Here is an 18,612-nt window from a genome sequence, read left to right as displayed (position 1 = left end):
AGAGAAACAACAGCAACACTGAAAGACTGAGCTAGAGGTAAGCTAAGTGAACAGATAAACTATGAATTTGCTTGGGCTGACTACCACCAAACAAGGCTAAATTTAAACAACCCTTCATATACAGTATATATATATATATATATATATATATATATATATATATATATATATATATAGCTAAAGGCAAGTTGCTCATACATGTCAAGATCAGAATGACACAATCTTCAAGAGACCTTGCCATCCATAGTGATTGACTACACATATCATGCAGAGGACAATAGAAACATTTATTTCATAGCAACTGCAATGCTGTGTCCCTCAAACATTCCAATATAACTAAAGGCAATTTTTATTTTTGGATAGAGTGAAGAGGGATTACAGCACTTGTCAGTTTTTTTATTGCAGTCTGTGCCCCCCGTTAAGGAGATTCACTCTCTTTATTTGTCCTGTTTACTGTTATCATTGAAAGTGAAAGAAAAGAAAAACCCACATTTTGGTTGTCCCCAGAAAAGCAATAGAGGGGAGATCCCCAATGGGGACACTAGTTCTGTTGACCTCAGGGTCCCCAAGGAATTCCCTTAATTTTCAGGGACTTCCTCTCACTTCCTATTTGGCTATGGGACAGGAAATTAAGGTAAACCTCCCCAATGGGACACAGATGGCAAAAAAAAATTATAACCCTCCGTTAGTCTATCTAAAATGAAAAAAAAACAAATGTTTTGCCTATAGTTCTACTTTAATTTTTCCCACTCCAGAACAATAAGCCAATTAATACATTTTCACTAAGAAAGTTGTTACGCACTAAGGGTCTGAAATGAACTTTCTCTGCAGTTAATTTCCTTGTATTTGCCTACTTTTAGCCTTATTATTTCCAAATAGTTTTTTTTTTTCCAAATCAATACTAAAGTTCTCATTGTAAAACGATAAAACTTTATTGTTAACTAGGTCTGGAAAGGAGCTAGTGAGTGGTTAAAGGTGATTGTGTAGAGAAACATTAATCAAGGTTGTCTATTTAAGGGTTATCTTAGTTTTTTTGATCTCTTACAGGTAAGAGGAACTTGCTCTCTGTGAGAATGCGGCTTTTTCTCAGTTACATATGGATGTACCGTAGACTTTTATTGATTGTATTAACTCCACTAGTTCTACTACCATTTCCACTAATCATCAAAACCAAGGTAAGTAATGCATTTCAACTCAGAATTTTATACATCTGAGCCAATAGATCATTTTAATTATATTTTTTAGCATAAAATATCATTTCAATATATTGTACATCTAGTAAACCTTATACATCTTATACATCAACAAAATATAATAACAAAAAGCAACAAATCATAATTTCTGGTTGGTTCTGCAATATACACATTATGGTACATGTAACTATAAAAACTGTAGACAAAAAGGGACATGATAGTTGGTTTTCTTTTAAGACACTTTCATACATAAGGACAAATGCATGCATGTTAGAGATTTATTTTGTTTATCAATGCCTCTAATAAAGAAACAGGGCGAGAGCTTAAGACTTCCTTATAAATAGCCAAACCATCAATCATAGATGGTAACCTCATGATATGGTGCTGAAATGATGAATTGTAATATGACCTGGAATTTAGCCTGTAATCGGCATATTTTTTCAAATGGTAATATGGTCCTGGGGACAATGATCCTTGACTGCTGAACTGCTTGCCCCAAAACAAGGCCTACTATGTGAGGTTATTTCATAATGTTAAGGCTCCATGCACAAGGCTTAAAAAAATGTTCCTAGAGGAGCTCAGTGAACACTTTTTTTTTTAAATTTTTGGACTTTTTCATTTACATAGCAAAAAAAATAAAAATCCCAGTGGTGAATAAACACCACCAAAATAAAGCTTTATCTGTCTCAAAAAAATGCTAAAACATTCATATGGGTACAGTGTTGCATGACCGCTTAATTGCCATTCAAAGTGTGATGGTGCTGAAAGCTGAAAATTGGCCTGGACAGGAAGGGGGTAAAAGTGTCCAGACTTGAAGTGGTTAATGAGTAGGGGTACTATACTATAGTTGCTATAGTAGTTTGTATACATTGTATAGATGTGGCACATGACATACAGCTTAATGGTATGTTGGCATGTTTTTCAAAGGAGTTGTTAGACTTTAAGCATTATTCAAAATGCTGCTTCCTGACAAACTATTTTTTTAAATATTTTTCTGCCTTGGTACATGTTCCCCATGGCAATGCTCAACCCCTAAACCAATTGTTTTTGCAGTTAATTTAATATTAACCTAGAAAAAGGCCAAAGCTGATTTTTTACATTTGGCTCCCATTGACTTCAGTGGGATTTGAGTTCAACTTCTGCAATGCTTGCCTAACCCACCTTGAACCCAGGCACGTTCGTTTCATCCTTACTCAGCAACTCTCCTCTGTGGCAATGCCAGGCAACACATAAACAAATAGAAGGTAAAGTGCACAGAGCAGTGGTGTGAAATCATGTTTCATCAGCTTAGAAGGAGCACATAGCTCTCTGCTCCACTGTATTAAGTAAGCACTACTGTATTGATACGTTAAACCCACAACAGTACGATCAGTCTGTATATGCAGTAAAGCATGCTTGGTATACTCACTGTTTGATCCTGATTTATCTGATCCTCTCCTTCTTCCAGTGTCTCCCTCTTAACTGCTGATAAGTCATATTGCCTGGAGACACTCTGCACATGCTCAGTTTAGTGTGTATTGCTAGAGGGTTTTTTTTTTTCTTGGTAGAGGGCATGTGATTAGCACAGGGCCAATCAGCACTGTCCAGACAGAGGTCAGGGGTTTTGCATCCTCCTAGAGAAGAAATAAAATTCCTCCTACAAGCTTTAACATGTGCTCTGCTGGACACTGATAGAAGTCACAAAACCACACTAGCTGCTGATGCAAAAAGTTATTTAGCTGTTTATATTTACTAAAATAAATGCATTTTCATGTTCTGTGTACTGTGGGAGACCAGATATAGTGAATGCAGGGTCCTGGGTTTAGTAGCACTTTAAAACGGAGTTCAACCTAAAAGTGGAAGCTCCACTTTTCTGCCTCCTCCCCCCCTCCACTGCCACATTTGGCACCTTTTGGGGAGAGGGTAGAGCAGGTACCTGGTTTTGACGGGTACCTGCTCCCACTTCCGGGGGAGTTTTCTGCGGCGAACTGAGCCAGAATTTCGGAACCCCCAGCAGGCTTTTGGGACACTTTCAAAGTCCCAGAAGAGTGCAGCCCATTCACAAAGTGCAGCGTGCTTCACGCATATGCAGTAGGAAACCATCAGTGAAGCTTCAAGGCTTCACTGCCGGTTTCTCTTAGTCAAGATGACAGCACCAGCACCTGACATCCAATTGAAGAATCGGCTCTGGGTGAGGACACCGCTAGATGCCTGGACACCAGGGGCGGACTGACAACTCATGGGGCCCCCGGGCAATAGGGGATCATGGGTCCCCTGTGTCCTTGCCCAAACTCAAAAAAGCCTATGAAAAAGGTACCAGGGGCATCTCATGGGGCCCCCTACTGACCCCGGGTCCTCGGACAGTGCCCGAGTTTCCAAATGGTCAGTCCACCCCTGCTGGACATGTAAGTGCCCTACTATTAAAATTCAGCAGCTGCAGTATTTGTAGCTGCTGACTTTTAATTTTTTTTTAGGGAGGTGGCAGGGGCTGGAACTCCACTTTAAGAATTTATGTACACCTAAAGAAAACATCAGACTAAAAACATAGTGCAAAGGTGGTGTTTTATTTATTTTAGCTTGGGTTTTATATACTTCAAGAAGTATATGTTCATTGTTCTAATTAATGGTCAAAGGTTCATTTTCAGATCTTGGCAGATCCAATATAAGAGAAAAAACAAAACATGGAACATCCTTTATTAATAACCAAGGAGGGTCAAATGTTAAAGACAAACTCTGGAACAAATAAAACAATCCACAAATGTAGTAAAGAGAGCTGAAATTAAACACCACAGAGCCCAGTGAGGAGAGCTCTGAGAGCTGATTGGAGGGAAGGGACCCACGCCCCTTCACACAGTACAAAGGAACAGACCTAAGGCTGTCAATCACATGCTGTGTGCTGGAGCTCCTTCCCCTGTTTAATTTTTTCTCTTGCCAGAAGCTTCTCATGCTGATAGCGGAGGAATGACACAGAAGACAGAAATGACACTTAGTTCTCTTAATTGAGACAAGTACACTATAGAGGGATATGCTTTGTTCATATTTCATGTCTAAAGTTTACAACCATTTTAAGAGTTTTGACTTCTATCTGACTTTCTATTCATCATGCTTCAAAATTTTGAGTTGTCACGAAAACAGAAATAGAATAACAATTTCACAATAAGGTTTAGTTCAAAGGGACATATTCAGGGATAAAACTACAGCTAAGTGAACTAGGCAGTTGTCTAGGGCGCACTGCTGCTTAGGGCACAGTCATGGCTGCTGGTTTCTCTATTCTCCACTCAGGGCCAGCACCAGCATCATCCTGGTTTCCTGCAGACCCACCACACGTCCAGGTGCAGGGTGCAAGGCTCTAGCACCTGATGTCAATAACAGAACTCTCGCCTACCACTCCCCTAAGCCACTCCCCCATCATCACAGATTTCCAATCACTGTTAAATTATGTCAAAATGATCATCCACCCCCCATATGTCACTTTCTAAGCCACAACTCTTTAGTCGTCATTAGTCACCTGCTTCATGAACTTGACATTCACCAGGTCCACCTTCCTCAGTCTCCCACAGCTCTTTGTCCACTTCATACCTCGGCACACAGTACGTAATCTCCAGCCATTCACTCCACTTGCAGTTTTTCACAGGACCCCGCCCGTCTAATCAACTCCTAGTCACATCTCTTTATAATCCCCTGTACAGGGGGAAGGAGAGGGGAAGTGTGTACAGGAAGGGGGGTGAAATGTTAAAGGGGGGCAGTGTGTGCAGGAAGGGGAGTGTAGGGTTAATGGGAAGCAGAGTGTGTAGGAAGGGAGGCAGTGTGTGCAGTAAGGGGGTGTAGGGCTAAAGTGGGGCAGTGTATACAGGAGGGGGGCAGTGTGTGAAGGAAGGGGGGTGTAGGGTAAAGAGGGGCAGTGTTTGCAGGAAGGGGGTGCAGGGTTAAAGGGCACAGTGTGTGCAGGAAGAGGGGCAGTGTGTGAAGGAAGGGGGTGTAGGGTTAAAGGAGAAGGGTGTATAAAGGAAGGGGGCAGTGTGTGCGGGAAGGAAGGGGGTGTATGGTTAAAGGGGAGCAGTGTGTACAGGAAGGAGAGCAGTGTGTACAGGAAGCGGGTGTAGGGTTAAAGGGGGGAAGTTTGTGTAGGAATGGGGTGTAGCATTAAAGGGGGGAAGCGTGTGCAGGACGTGGGCAGTGTGTACAGGAAGGGGGATGTAGGGTTAAAGGGCACAGTGGGTTCAGGAAGGGGGGCAGTGTGTGCAGGAAGGGGGTGTAGGGTTAAAGGGCACAGTGTGTGCAGGAAGGTGGGCAGTGTGTGCAGGAAGAGGGTGTAGTGTTAAAAAGAGGCAGTGTGTACAGGAAGGGTGACAGTGTGTGCAGGAAGGGGGTGTAGTGTTAAAGGGGGCAGTGTGTGCAGGTAGGGTGACAGTGTGTGCAGGAAGGGGGTGTAGTGTGTGCAGGAAGGGGGTGTAGTGTTAAAGGGGGCAGTGTGTGCAGGAAGGGGGGCAGTGTGTGCAGGAAGGGGGTGTAGTGTTAAAGGGGGCAGTGTGTGCAGGAAGGGGGGCAGTGTGTGCAGGAAGGGGGTGTAGTGTTAAAGGGGGCAGTGTGTGCAGGAAGGGGGGCAGTGTGTGCAGGAAGGGGGTGTAGTGTTAAAGGGGGCAGTGTGTGCAGGAAGGGTGACAGTGTGTGCAGGAAGGGGGTGTAGTGTTAAAAAGGGGCAGTGTGTACAGGAAGGGTGACAGTGTGTACAGGAAGCGGGGTGTAGGGTTAAAGGGCACAGTGTGTGCAGGAAGGGGGGGCAGTGTGTGCAGGAAGGGGGTGTAGTGTTAAAGGGGGCAGTGTGTGCAGGAAGGGTGACAGTGTGTGCAGGAAGGGGGTGTAGTGTTAAAGGGGGCAGTGTGTGCAGGAAGGGTAACAGTGTGTGCAGGAAGGGGGTGTAGTGTTAAAAAGGGGCAGTGTGTACAGGAAGGGGGGCAGTGTGTACAGGAAGGGGGTGTAGGGTTAAAGGGGGCAGTGTGTGCAGGAAGGGGGTGTAGGGTTAAAGGGCACAGTGTGTGCAGGAAGGGGGGCAGTGTGTGCAGGAAGGGGGTGTAGTGTTAAAGGGCACAGTGTGTGCAGGAAGGGTGACAGTGTGTACAGGAAGCAGGGTGTAGGGTTAAAGGGCACAGTGTGTGCAGGCAAGGGGGCAGTGTGCAGGAAGGGGGTGTAGGGTTAAAGGGGGCAGTGTGCAGGAAGGGGGTGTAGGGTTAAAGGGGGCAGTGTGTGCAGGAAGGGGGTGTAGGGTTAAAGGGGGCAGTGTGTGCAGGAAGGGGGGAGTGTGTGCAGGAAGGGGGGCAGTGTGTGCAGAAAGGAGGTGTAGCATTAAAGAGGGGAATTATTATTAGAAGGGAGATGTAGAGTTAAATTGGGGCAGTTCATGCAGGGGAAATTGGAGGGCAGTGTGTGCAGGAAGGGGGGTGTAGGGTAAAAGGGGGAACATTATGTGCAGGAAGGGGGGCAGTGTGTACAGCTTTATTTTTTTTTTGTGGGGGGGGGGGTGCAAGTAGCTGGTTTTGCCTAGGCCACATAATAGTCTAGCCCTGGGCATACTAAAGCGTACATCTTCGTGTGATGGCTGTGTTTGCCCGCACGGGATGAATAGGTGTTCAATGCTTCCACATGTAGGCAGTCCAGATCTCTTCAAATGGGATGCAGTAACTGCGCAGACGAAGCTGCAGCTCCCAATTTGCCACCCATGTTGCTGCGGGTTCATATCACTGAACTCACACTGTCTGCATTCAGGGACATGCGCCAGTACCCACGCATCATATCAAATTGGCCCTTTATCTATTTAATATTTGTATATTTGCAGTAGATAATCTGTAAATATTTTGGAGGGGACTTTAGGATAGGCAGTCTAGATAATCATGACTTGAAGCACTTTCCTAGCATTAAGAATTTGCTGTCATTTTATAACATACCTCAGTTCTGATCCCACACATTTATATTTTAGGTCACAAGAAATGTTAACTTATTATTCAAACAGAAATATAAAAAGAAGTATATTCTCTGCAGCTGTACTCACTGTACAAGTGGTGACTTTAATAAAGGTTTTTGTTGCCTAGCAACCCGATGCACTATAATACTATTGCAACTTCCATCAGTCACCCCTGGTGTATCACAGGAAGTTATTTACAAAGCAAGACATTGAAATACTTGTAATACTTTAGCCTTTTCTAACATCATAAATACTTAGGAAAGATTATCCACCTAATGAAAAACATCAAGCTCTTAATCCTCAAATAAGCATGCTATTTAATACAAAGTTGACCTTAATAGCCACATCATGATTATAACTTGTTCCAAATATTTAATATGCTACACAATCCATCATATAACACATTTTAAGCTAATAACATTGTGAGGCTTATTTACAAAAGAAGACAAAGCTATTCACTTGATACATTCTTTACTTATTTCACCAGTACATGATCGAATCCATGATCAAATCATTAAAGTGAATATCAACACAATTTATTATGTGCAGACTCTCAACTTTTAGCAAATCGGACATTTATATTGGATTCTTATTATTGGGATATTGTCCATTGGCAATACACTTAGGGCCAATTCACACCACAAAAACATCTTCCAGATCTGTTCCGGATGCATTTCTGCATGCACTTTGTAACCCATTTTTGATGCATTCCAGATGCTTTTTTTCCTCCTGTTTTGGGTCAGTCGGAGGCAGAAGTATTTTTGTTGTGTGGAAGTGTGGAAACCCCTTGCATGGGCGACTGAAGTATTGTAAAAGTGAGCAGAAAGCCCTGATATATATTTCTGCAGTGGACTGCACTCACTGTTTGCACTGCCAGTACGTTAAACAACCACTAAGTTGTCAAATCCTGTTTTATATGTATATGTTACATTTTATGTTTGAAAACATTTATTCCTTCACTATATACATGACAAAAAAAACTCTCATGACAGGGTGATCAAAAAGGCACATGACAACTTTCTCCACTCTGCACACAACTCACAGATTTCTGTGGAGGGGTTGGAGGAGGAGGGGACCATAATAATGCACAAAGAAATGACCGAGAGATCACAAAGAAAAGTTCCTTTCCAAAGTAATCCTGCTTCTTTTTGGATAACTGGGTAACTCTGGGAAGAAATAACTTGTGATCTCTCTCCATACATTGCCATTCCTGGCATTGTCTTTGTAGTGAGGTTCCTGCCGATCGTATAGTTCTGGATGATCCTGAACCATCAATATGAGCCTATCACTGTCCAGATACAGCCTTCTATGCTCCATCTTGTCAAGATGTGCATTTGACCAGAAGAGGATCATGGGAGGAATTAAAATACATTTTTCTTCCTTTTCCTGTTTTTTTCACTGTGCTGGGGTCCGGTGCATTTTTGATGCATTCCAGTACAGTTCTGGGCAGGAAAAAAGCAGCATGTTATACTTTTTTTCCTGGAACAGAAAAACACTGGAACTGACTGCACTTGTGTAAACTATGCCATTAGAACCCATGTAACATACTTTCTCTGGAACAGAAAAACACTGGAACTGACTGCACTTGTGTAAACTATGCCATTAGAACCCATGTAACAAACTTTCTCTGGTTTTATGATGGCTGAAATTAGGCACTGCACTGCATGTGGTGTCAACGGGCCCTTAGAATCCATTACCACCACATGCAGTGCAGTGTTTTTTTTCTTCTGCATTAACAAAAACATAGAAAATAGGTTATATGGGCTACAATGGCATAGTTCACACCAGCGCAGTGTGTTCCAGTGTTTTTCAATCCAGAAAAAATAGTACAACATGCTGCTTTTTCCTGCCCAGAACTGTACTGGAGTGCAGTAAAAATAATAAAAAAAGCACCAGATGCCAACAGTGAACAAAAAACAGGAAAGGGAAGCAAAGGAAAAGCATTGTCTTTATGAAAAGATTTTGCAATTAAAATGACCCAAAAAAGGAGGAAAAAAGCATCTCAAACACATCAAAAACACATTCAAAAGTATAAAAATGCACTGGAATGCATAAAAAAAGCGTTAAAAGAGCACAGGTGAAAATGCATCCAGAATGGATCTGGAGGACATTTTTGTGGCGTGAACTGGTCCTCAAAGATGAACTCCAAGCACATATAAACACACTGTTTATTCCAGTTAGGAATTATTAAAAATAAAGTTTTGTTTCTAGTGGTTAGTGGAATAAAATCAAAATTCATTTTCAATTGTAGTGATGTAAAAATTTGAAGGAGCAGGATAAAAAACTTTGTCGTGCTAACAGAATTTCTTACTATGAATTTGGTTTTCATTCTGTAAAAACAGTACATATTGATACCTAGGATTGCACTGAAATAGCAGGTATGGACAAAATTTAAAGTAATATGAAACCCTTACAAATACCCCATAAAGTGACTAGCCTCAGGTGATACACAGAGATGAAACAAATCCTCCTACATAAGTTGTACCCATTTATCTTTAGCCCTCTCTTTGCTACAGCCTTTTAAAACATAGCTTTTTTCAAATCCACCAGAAAGGGGGGCAGGGATCTGATGTCATGCACAGCACATCATAATGAGAAGAGCTGATTGTAATCTGAGACCTGAGTGGAGGAATTGACACCGCCCCCCCCCCTCTACATAGACTCATAGGGAAATATGCACAATTGAGGCTGTCAAACACTTGCAATTATTGTCGCTGGCAACAAGCCTATTTTGTGTCCCTCTTTCATGTGTTCTTTCTGTTACTAAGGCCTTGTTTACACTTGCAGCCGGGGCATTAAAAACAAGCAGTTGGTCAGCTTTTTTACTGCCCTCCCCAGCCACTCTCTTTAACATAACATGGCGGGCAGAGGGGGTGGTACACATGCCGCAGCAAAAATTATGCCACATATCATGTTTGGCAGGCAGCACCATTTTCAAACACGACCAATTCAGGTGATTAGGGCAATGCAGCAACTGCCCTGCAACCAACGGTAACACATGCAGTTGCAGCAGGGTGCTGCAGCCTTTCAAATGTTAAAACAGGCTTCCCAGAGGCAGCATTATCCCTCCAAGCTGTCTGTCAAATTTCTCTGAAAAGGATCCTTATTGGAGGTGTAGCATTGACAGGTGCAAGTGTAAACAATCCCTAATAGCACAACTGTTCCAACTTTGGAATTAAGCCCCATGAATCCACCAATCCCATTATTTAACAGAAGCACATGGGTCCTTAACACTAGAAAAGAGTCTGTTGCTCTTTTCAGAATTCTAAGACTTTTAGTAATGTTTTTTAATGCACTATAAAAAGGAAAATATATTATTTAGGACACTGGCAGTCTATGTCTCTTTTTGTTATGTGATTACTAAGACTTTTTAAAACAGTGTTCTGTGAAGACAGGTTGTTTAGTCCCTGTGTAGACAACAAGAATACATGCTAATCTATAATTGGTACCATTTACAATTACCCAATTATGATGTTTCTAGTACTAAGTATTGCACATTTATTTATAAGTCATGTAAAAACACCCTTTTTAATATGACACTGAAAACATAACAGACAAATTAAGTAAAAAAATAATAGGAAAGAAACAGAAATACAAAATGTCAGCAGAAAGAAATTGGAAACAAGAAAGGTGATAATTATGGATGGTTATGGTTAACTAACTGTTAAATAGGAGTGTATTTTATTTCAAGTACTTTTTTTTACTTGTGAGGTTGCTTAGACTAATGTTCATCATTTTAATCTACATATGAATGTAAAAGAGCAAATACAATATAACAATAAAGTTATAAAGAGGAAAAGATTGCCACTACTCCTGACTAGCCCAGGTGGAAAAAAGATAAAGCCCAATCTCAGCCTACTTGTCTCCACAAAACCACACACCCTGATACCTTTTGACTCACCCACTGGGGCTTAGACCCTATGACTAAGCAATAGTGGATGGGGCGAAATGCATCAGTGTGTGGTTTGGTGGAGACATGTAGGCTGTGGCCATTCTTTATCGTTTATTCACCTAGGCTAGTCAGGAGTAGTGGTGATCCTGTCCTCTTTACATCTACTAGCCCTCTGGATTGCTATCAGGACAGGCCTGCACCCCATGTTCTGGGACACATGGATCTGCTTTCACCCCTACTTTGAGAGGTGCTAAAAGCAATCTAACAGGTTGCATAACAATAAAGTTGTTATATTGTATTTCTCAATAAAGCCTCATTTTACAAAGCAGTAGATGCAGTCACTCTTGTAAAACAGAGCAAGTCCAAGCTGTCATTTTGACAGCCAGGGTTTTCCAGCAATAGTGATGGGGGAACAGTGGTGAAAAGGAGCGGGGCATAAGAGGTTCACCCTAAGAACCTTGTTGATGATTTCCAGGGCATATTTCATATACCCAAGGTCTGTTTTTACGGACTGTTTAGAAAGTATATTGTCTTTGGTCCATTCAAACCTAACCCATAGGACTGATGTACTGGAGTGTGAAGTACGGTGAAGTACAACAAGTGATTCACATTCACGGCATATAAAAAAATAACTCTTACTTTTTAAAAAAATAAATTAAATACCGTTAATAAAATAGAACTTTTATTAGCCATGAAGATTTGAAAAGTTAAATTAGGTTTACTTGATTGCCCTTAACTTCAATTAACACTTTGGACCCATCGTGTAGTATTGCAATGCAAAAAACTGAGCCTTCATTAGCATTAAGATATGGATGCCCCATGTACATATATTTGAATAATTATACAAATAAGGTTTTTAGAACATTACAATCTATAGATAAGATCCTCTTTGTTAAAACGTTCACATTCACACAATTGTTAGCACTGGTAATCACAGCTGTATTCTCCTGCTGTAGCTTGCTATGTGTGATCAGTTAACAAATGAATACGTGAAGAAGAATTATTCATTCTGAATAATTTCCAGGTCAACTCTTTTTTTGAAATGGCATAAAGTGATATTTTGTAAATAGTATAAAAATGCCATTTACCCCAGAGTGACTTCTCTTAGCAAAGTGTTATTTGCTTGCTGTAATGGGTAAAACCAGGGGCGGAATGACCATTTGGGCACTTGGGCACTGCCTGAGGGCCCAGGGTCAGTAGGGGGCCCCATGAGATGCCCCTAGTACCTTTCATAGGCTTTTTTGGGTGTGGTTTGAGTGTGGGTGAGGACACAGGGGCCCCATGATCCCCTATTGCCCGGGGGCCCCATGAATTGTCAGTCCGCCCCTGGGTAAAACGTATAGATTCAAATGGATCTAAACTTTTTAAAAAGAATTCTTAGTTTTGTGGAGCCCTGTAATGAAACAAACCTTACTTTTTGCTACAAAAATAGTTTTCTCCTTCCTTTATTGTTTTTTTCCCTTGCACTGTGCACATCCTGTTTTCAAACTCCTTGTGGTTGCTTGCACGCTTTAGAACAAAGGTGTCAAACACAAGGCCCGCGGGCCGAATCTGGACCTCCAAGCCATTTCATGTGGCCCCTGCACTTCTACTGCATGTACCCCCTTGTCTCCCCCCTCCGACACCTTGTCTCAGCAGTCTGCAGCAGAGAGGAAAATAGAACTCCTCTGCCAAATCCTGCACCTCTCAGTGCAGCTGCAGCACCCCCTTATCTCTGACTCCCCTGGTCTCAGTACTCAGCAGACTCTGCTAACTGACTCCACTCCTCCTCTGGTCCTCTTCCGGACCCTACTCTTTCTGCTTTCCAGTTCTGCCCACAAAGGGTGTGCACAATGATGTTAGGGAGGGTGTGGGATTCTTGACATCTTATGTAATGGGGGGGTGGGATGCTCTGGACCAGGGGCGGACTGACCATTTGGAAACTCGGGCACTACTCGAGGGCCCGGGGTCAGTAGGGGGCCCCATGAGATGCCCCTGGTACCTTTTTCATAGGCTTTTTTGAGTTTGGGCAAGGACACAGGGGTCCCATGATCCCCTGGGGTCAGTAGGGGGCCCCATGAGATGCCCCTGGTACCTTTTTCATAGGCTTTTTTGAGTTTGTGCAAGGACACAGGGGCCCCATGATCCCCTATTGCCCGGGGGCCCCATGAGTTGTCAGTCCGCCCCTGCTCTGGACATCTAGTCTTACTGATACAACCAGCCCTTTGAAGGCAACCATAATGCTGATACGGCCCACGATGAAATGGAGTTTGACACCCCTGCTTTAGAAGAAGCAAGTATCCGTTTTATGGTAAAAGCCATTCTGAAGAAAAGATTGCAAGCATGCTGTTTGTTGGCAGGGCTGCTAGTAATCCAACTGAGAAGTGCATAGGAAAGGGTGGCAGAACTGCAGCTGAGTAAGTGTTGTCCCCCTAGGAAAGAAAGTGGATAAACCTTGTTGGTATGTTTTAATTAAAAGCAGGAAATATTGGAAAAAACATTAAATGTTCTGACATTACAGGAAGATTTTTAACAATGTGTTTGCTTTTAGATACAGTTTAACTTTTGTAAATAAATTAACTTTTTCAATATATAACAATGAAATGTTTTCTTTTAATCGTAACCTAAAAGGATCTTATGAAAAGTCATGTCTATGAAAATAAAATACAAATACAATTATTTCAAACTGCTTGGATTCTCTAACTGCTCTTTTGGTTACAAAAAACAAGAGTTTCGAACTATGTGTAATTACACCCTGTTAGTATGATGTCAGCAATTTCTTTCTGCTGATTTCAGTGTAGTGGAAGGTCAAAAAGCAACTCTTGGGAGCAGGAGCACTATGGTGAAAGGTTGGGTGCACAAATTTCCTTTGACTGGGAAAGTGACAGAAAACTTTTTAAATATAACTGGATGAAAGGTCTTTCTGGCAGCTCTTTAGAGTGTTGCAGGATAACTAAAAATGAACCTGTGCTCAAGCTATGAACATTAAATATTTAATAAATAGTAAATTAATTTTAAAACTCCCACTGATTTCAATAGACACCATGAAACAATTCATTCTCAGGTCCACATCAAAAGTACAGCAGTCATTCAAGTTGGCAACTCACCCCCTTTTCCTACCTGCCAGACCTCCTGCACTGGGTTTATATTAAAGATACTGACAGAATGATTTTATAACTTCAGTGCTATTGTTGTGAATTTTGAGATTTAATTGCTCCACATTTTCTGTAAATGCAAAGGTCATTGGTGCTTGATTCAAATCTCATTTACTGCTTGTGAATATGTAAATATTTGAATGTCTATAGCCTAGCCATATTCAGTGTAATATTTGGTGTTTCTTTGGCACTATCAAATATGGATTGCATGATATACTAAATATATTACTTTAAGGGGTATAGTTGTAAAGCAGTGAATGTGTCATTCACCAAACATTCACTGCAGATTTATCTTTCTGGTGCATGTGTTTTAAATGACAGTAATTAATTCACCTGTAGTAAATGCCACATTCACTACTTTATAAATATACCCCATGGCTGTATACATATGCTGGGGTTGATTTACTTAAGGAGTAGAATGTTCCACTTTGAATTGAATTGAATAAAGTGAATTTGTGTTTAATCACCTAATCATGTGTATGCAAAAATCTTGTTTTAGGCCCGGTTCACACTAGCCTATGCATTTGAATGGGCTGCAGTGCCACATGTCACGCACTAAAAAGGTGCATGCATCTTTTCAAAAATGCATCCGGCAGGGAAACTGCATGGCTTTTTTGACCATATGGTTTCCCTATAGTTTGAGAAGCATGGGGTGCATTTGCAAGAGCAGTGTGATTCAGCTGTGGGTGGCTGCGGGTGTGGGAACAGGTGCAATTCCTGCACTCACAACCAGCCCGCAGCTTTGGGGCTAGTGTGAGCCCATAGTAAATCTCCCTTGCACATGATTGGGCATTTAAAGTGAACATAGCTTCACCTTTGATCTAGCTTTGATAAGCAGAGTTAAAGCCATTTTTGTGTTTATTAAAAGTTAGCAGCTACAAAACTGTAGCTGCTGACTTTTAATAAACACACACCTGTGCCAGAGTCCAGCGACATGCTCACCCGCACCGTTCCTTCTCTCCTTCTCCTCTTCTCTGCTTGCGACTTCACAGCCGTGTGCCCACTGCGCATGCACGAGTTGCGCTACACATCCTGATTGGTCCAGCAGTCTTCTGGGACCTATGATGCTTCCTAAGACACTGTGGGAGAAAGGAGGGGGGACAAACTTCCGGCTCACTTCGCCGCATTGAACTGAGCTGGAAGTGGGAGTGGGTACCTGTCAAAATCAGATGTCCGCTCCCCTTTCCCCCCCAAAAGGTGCCAAATATGACAGTGGAGGGGGGGAGGAAGCAAACAAGCGGAGCTTCCACTTTTGGGTGGAACTCCAATTTAAAGGACACAGTTTTGCAAACATTTTCTACTCCTTTTTTTAATAGTAAAAGTTTTTATTAAGGTATGCAGATGTACAAATAAAGTACAATACAGATTTTCTACTCCTTTAGTTAATGATCTCCAGTAACTAAAACATATGTTTTGCAAGGATTTTACCAAAAAAGTACCTCTTTTTTTAAGAATATCAAAATGTGACTTGCAATATAGTGCAGACTTTTGACAAAACCAGTAAAACCAGTCACATATTCTGGAAATCAGATTTCCTGAACAGATTACCTACAGATTGCATGCTTAGTTAGTAAAGCTAAACCTATACACAGAAGTGTCTGTTTAATGAGGTGCGATCTGGCCTGCCTTTACATATTGCAGCTATGAGAAGATAAGTGAGAAGATAAGTAAATGGTATTATGCAATGAACTACCACAAGTTGAAATTGAAGTGTTTAGAAGTGAGATTTGTGCACATGAACTCATGAAATCACATGCAAAAATACAGCATCACCAAAATTAAAATATAGAGATGAGAAGAATATTAGTTATAAAATAATAAATATACACACATGTATGCGTATATACAGTATCTATATCTATCTTTATCTATCTATATATACATGTAGCAGTACGCCCCCAGATAATACTTGCTAGTAGATGATAATGATGACAGCAGCACAGATAATGATGATTTGGGTTCTCTCCCCGCTTGTACTGAGGCTCCAGCACACCAAAGTACAGTCCAATGCACACCGAGAAAAGAAACAGTCTAGTGGAATGTGTTTTCTTGATTTATTGCTGAACATATACAATGAGAGAAGGTGCAGGGTATGGGATACTCCAGACTCTGAAGTTTAATAGGAGGACACTCTTCTCTGTGCTATACTATTCTGCTAAACTTCAGAATACAGTTCCCCTCAAGAGATTAAAGGAATGCCAGAGGTGGGACTGGTTGGAAGAAGGCTCCAGTATCTCAGTAGTACTCATTCACCAGGATCTTCCAGGGAAGATGAGGCCAGGGAACAGCTGTGCCCATCTTGGGGTGTTGAAGATAGCTTTAGGTGAAGTCCCCCCAGCTCGGCCACAGCTGGGACCTCGATGAACAACAACTGGACCTAGTAGAACTACAGGTGGAAACCCTTCAACAGGAAGAAACTGCTGCCCCAGAGTTCACACCATTTATCAGCCTCCCCAGCCACCTACTCCCCCTTCCCCTTCCCCAGCATCTAGAAGGCAGAGGGAATAGTCAAACCTGCAGTCTAACACCAGAGCAAAAAATAGAAATGTCAAACTATCTTTCTTCTTATTAACCTTTCTACTCTTTTTCCAAAGAGCTCTGCCTGTTTTATCTCTTTGCTTCACCTTCTAACCTAAATTTGTCAGTCACCAAAAACTACCCAAATAACCCAACATGTTTCACCACTGCTTTGGGACTTCATCGGGGGTAACATTTGTGCAAATAATGTGCCAAGTGCTTGTGCCTTAGTGTAAACACATAATAAAGATCTGAGGTGGAGGAGCAGGGAGGGAGATAATTTACACAAAGGGCCAGTCAGGGGCTTCTTTCATTTCTTATTAACCCCTTCATGTCTACCATATGCAAATTAGTGACCCCACTGGACTGGGCTTTTTTCCATCGGTAATTTGTGTACCTGTGTTTGTACTCAGCACAGAGGTCGGGGTCTCACTGAGAGCCCAGGGTCCCGTGGTAATGATCGGGACCTGGAACTCCCGATTACAGGTCACTTGATTGCTGTGATAGCCTCTGATTCAGTCAGTGTAAAGCCTACCTCTGTGTTTTCTCTCTCTGAATGGAGGAGAGAGATACAATGTATGTAGGTTTGATCTAGGTCAATGGTCAGGGTCAGGGTCCGTATTTTTTTTCTTTTTTTTTTGGTAAGGATTTTTTTTTTAATTTTTAAATTAGTATTTGTGTCAGTTATTAGGCAGGATAAAAAAAAAGCAAAATGCACACTCATATTTCTGGGCCATACTATGGGTACAAACAACAACTAACATACACATATGTGGTATTACTGCCATCTTCAGGATCAGGAGAATTTTTTTTGAGTTGTTCTTTGGTGGTAGGTTATGGTAGTAGCAAGAAATATACAACTAAAATTAAGAAAAAATATATTTTTTTAATATTTTGGGCCAGTTCTCCTTTGCTAATAATAAAAATCAGGAGATATACATTACCATTCACCACCAAATGAAAACCCAATTTGTCCTGGAAAAAACAAAGTATAATTCACCTGGATGTACAAAGTAGTTGTGAGGATATGTACGGTTTTACTATCACATGTCAAAGTTGCAAAATTGTGCTTAGGCATGTAGATTTGTTTTACCCTTAGCCGCAAAGGGGTTAAACGTTTTGCATTGGCTGCGGTGTAAAGTGGAGAGCTGCATCTCCACTCCTCATCACAACTATATAAATCACTGCACATTGGAGATAAGCCATGATGGTCACTATTGTGCCTTATCATGGTTTCATAAACAGACATTAACTGTAGACTCGGAGTTGCTTTCGCTAGACTCTAATCATGCAGATGTTTTCATTTGTGACTGATTCATTTTAAAAGAAAAGAAGAAATTACACCTTTAAGCAGGATTCCATGTAGCCCTCACCCTGTGCTTCTCTTGTTACAGGAGGCGGAATGTGCGTTTGTACTGTTTGTAGTGGCTGTCTTCTGGCTGTCGGAAGCTTTGCCTCTGTCTGTCACTGCTTTTATCCCAGCCCTATTGTTTCCATTGTTCGGGATTCTACCATCTAAAACCGTAAGTGCCGTCTTCCTCCTTTTTAATGTGCTTTATCTGAGTAGCCATCACTTTCCTTTTTTGTTTCTGGTGATTTAAATTTTTTGGAAACTTGCATTAAAATATATGTGTATTTTTTACAACTCCATTTGTAAAATAAGAAAGATGAAATAGCTTTTAAAGTATAAAACAAAGATTTCAAAGATGTTCAGTGTTTAATTCAATACATAAATCTAGGATTTGCTGCTATGTAACACATCATTAACAATTACAACTGGTGGTGCTACGTTTCATCATAGAAGGTCACTATTTAAGATGTCCATTGTGAAAAACAGGTATGCATTATAAAGAATCAATTGTGGGCGCTAAAACATATATTTACTTATTTTATATGTGCCAAACATTGGCATCATCTTTAATGAGCCAATTGAGCCAA

General features: G+C 41.3%; 1 protein-coding gene across 1 annotated transcript in view; it reads left to right on the top strand.

The window, feature by feature from the left end:
- Positions 1–1,052: 1,052 nt before the first annotated feature.
- SLC13A1 (solute carrier family 13 member 1) overlaps positions 1,053–18,612 on the top strand; it is an 83,970-nt gene continuing 66,410 nt past the window's right edge. The window contains exons 1-2 of the mRNA XM_089672137.1: positions 1,053–1,175; positions 18,069–18,197. Of these exons, the coding sequence (XP_089528263.1) occupies positions 1,074–1,175; positions 18,069–18,197 (231 nt within the window). The 5' untranslated portion in view covers positions 1,053–1,073. The remainder of the gene's footprint in view (positions 1,176–18,068; positions 18,198–18,612) is intronic.

This window comes from Staurois parvus, unplaced genomic scaffold (assembly GCF_062004578.1).
Source record: "Staurois parvus isolate SC_StPar_1 unplaced genomic scaffold, SC_StPar_1.0 ptg000120l, whole genome shotgun sequence".
NCBI lineage: Eukaryota > Metazoa > Chordata > Amphibia > Anura > Ranidae > Staurois > Staurois parvus.
This window is presented reverse-complemented; position numbering and strand designations above follow the sequence as displayed.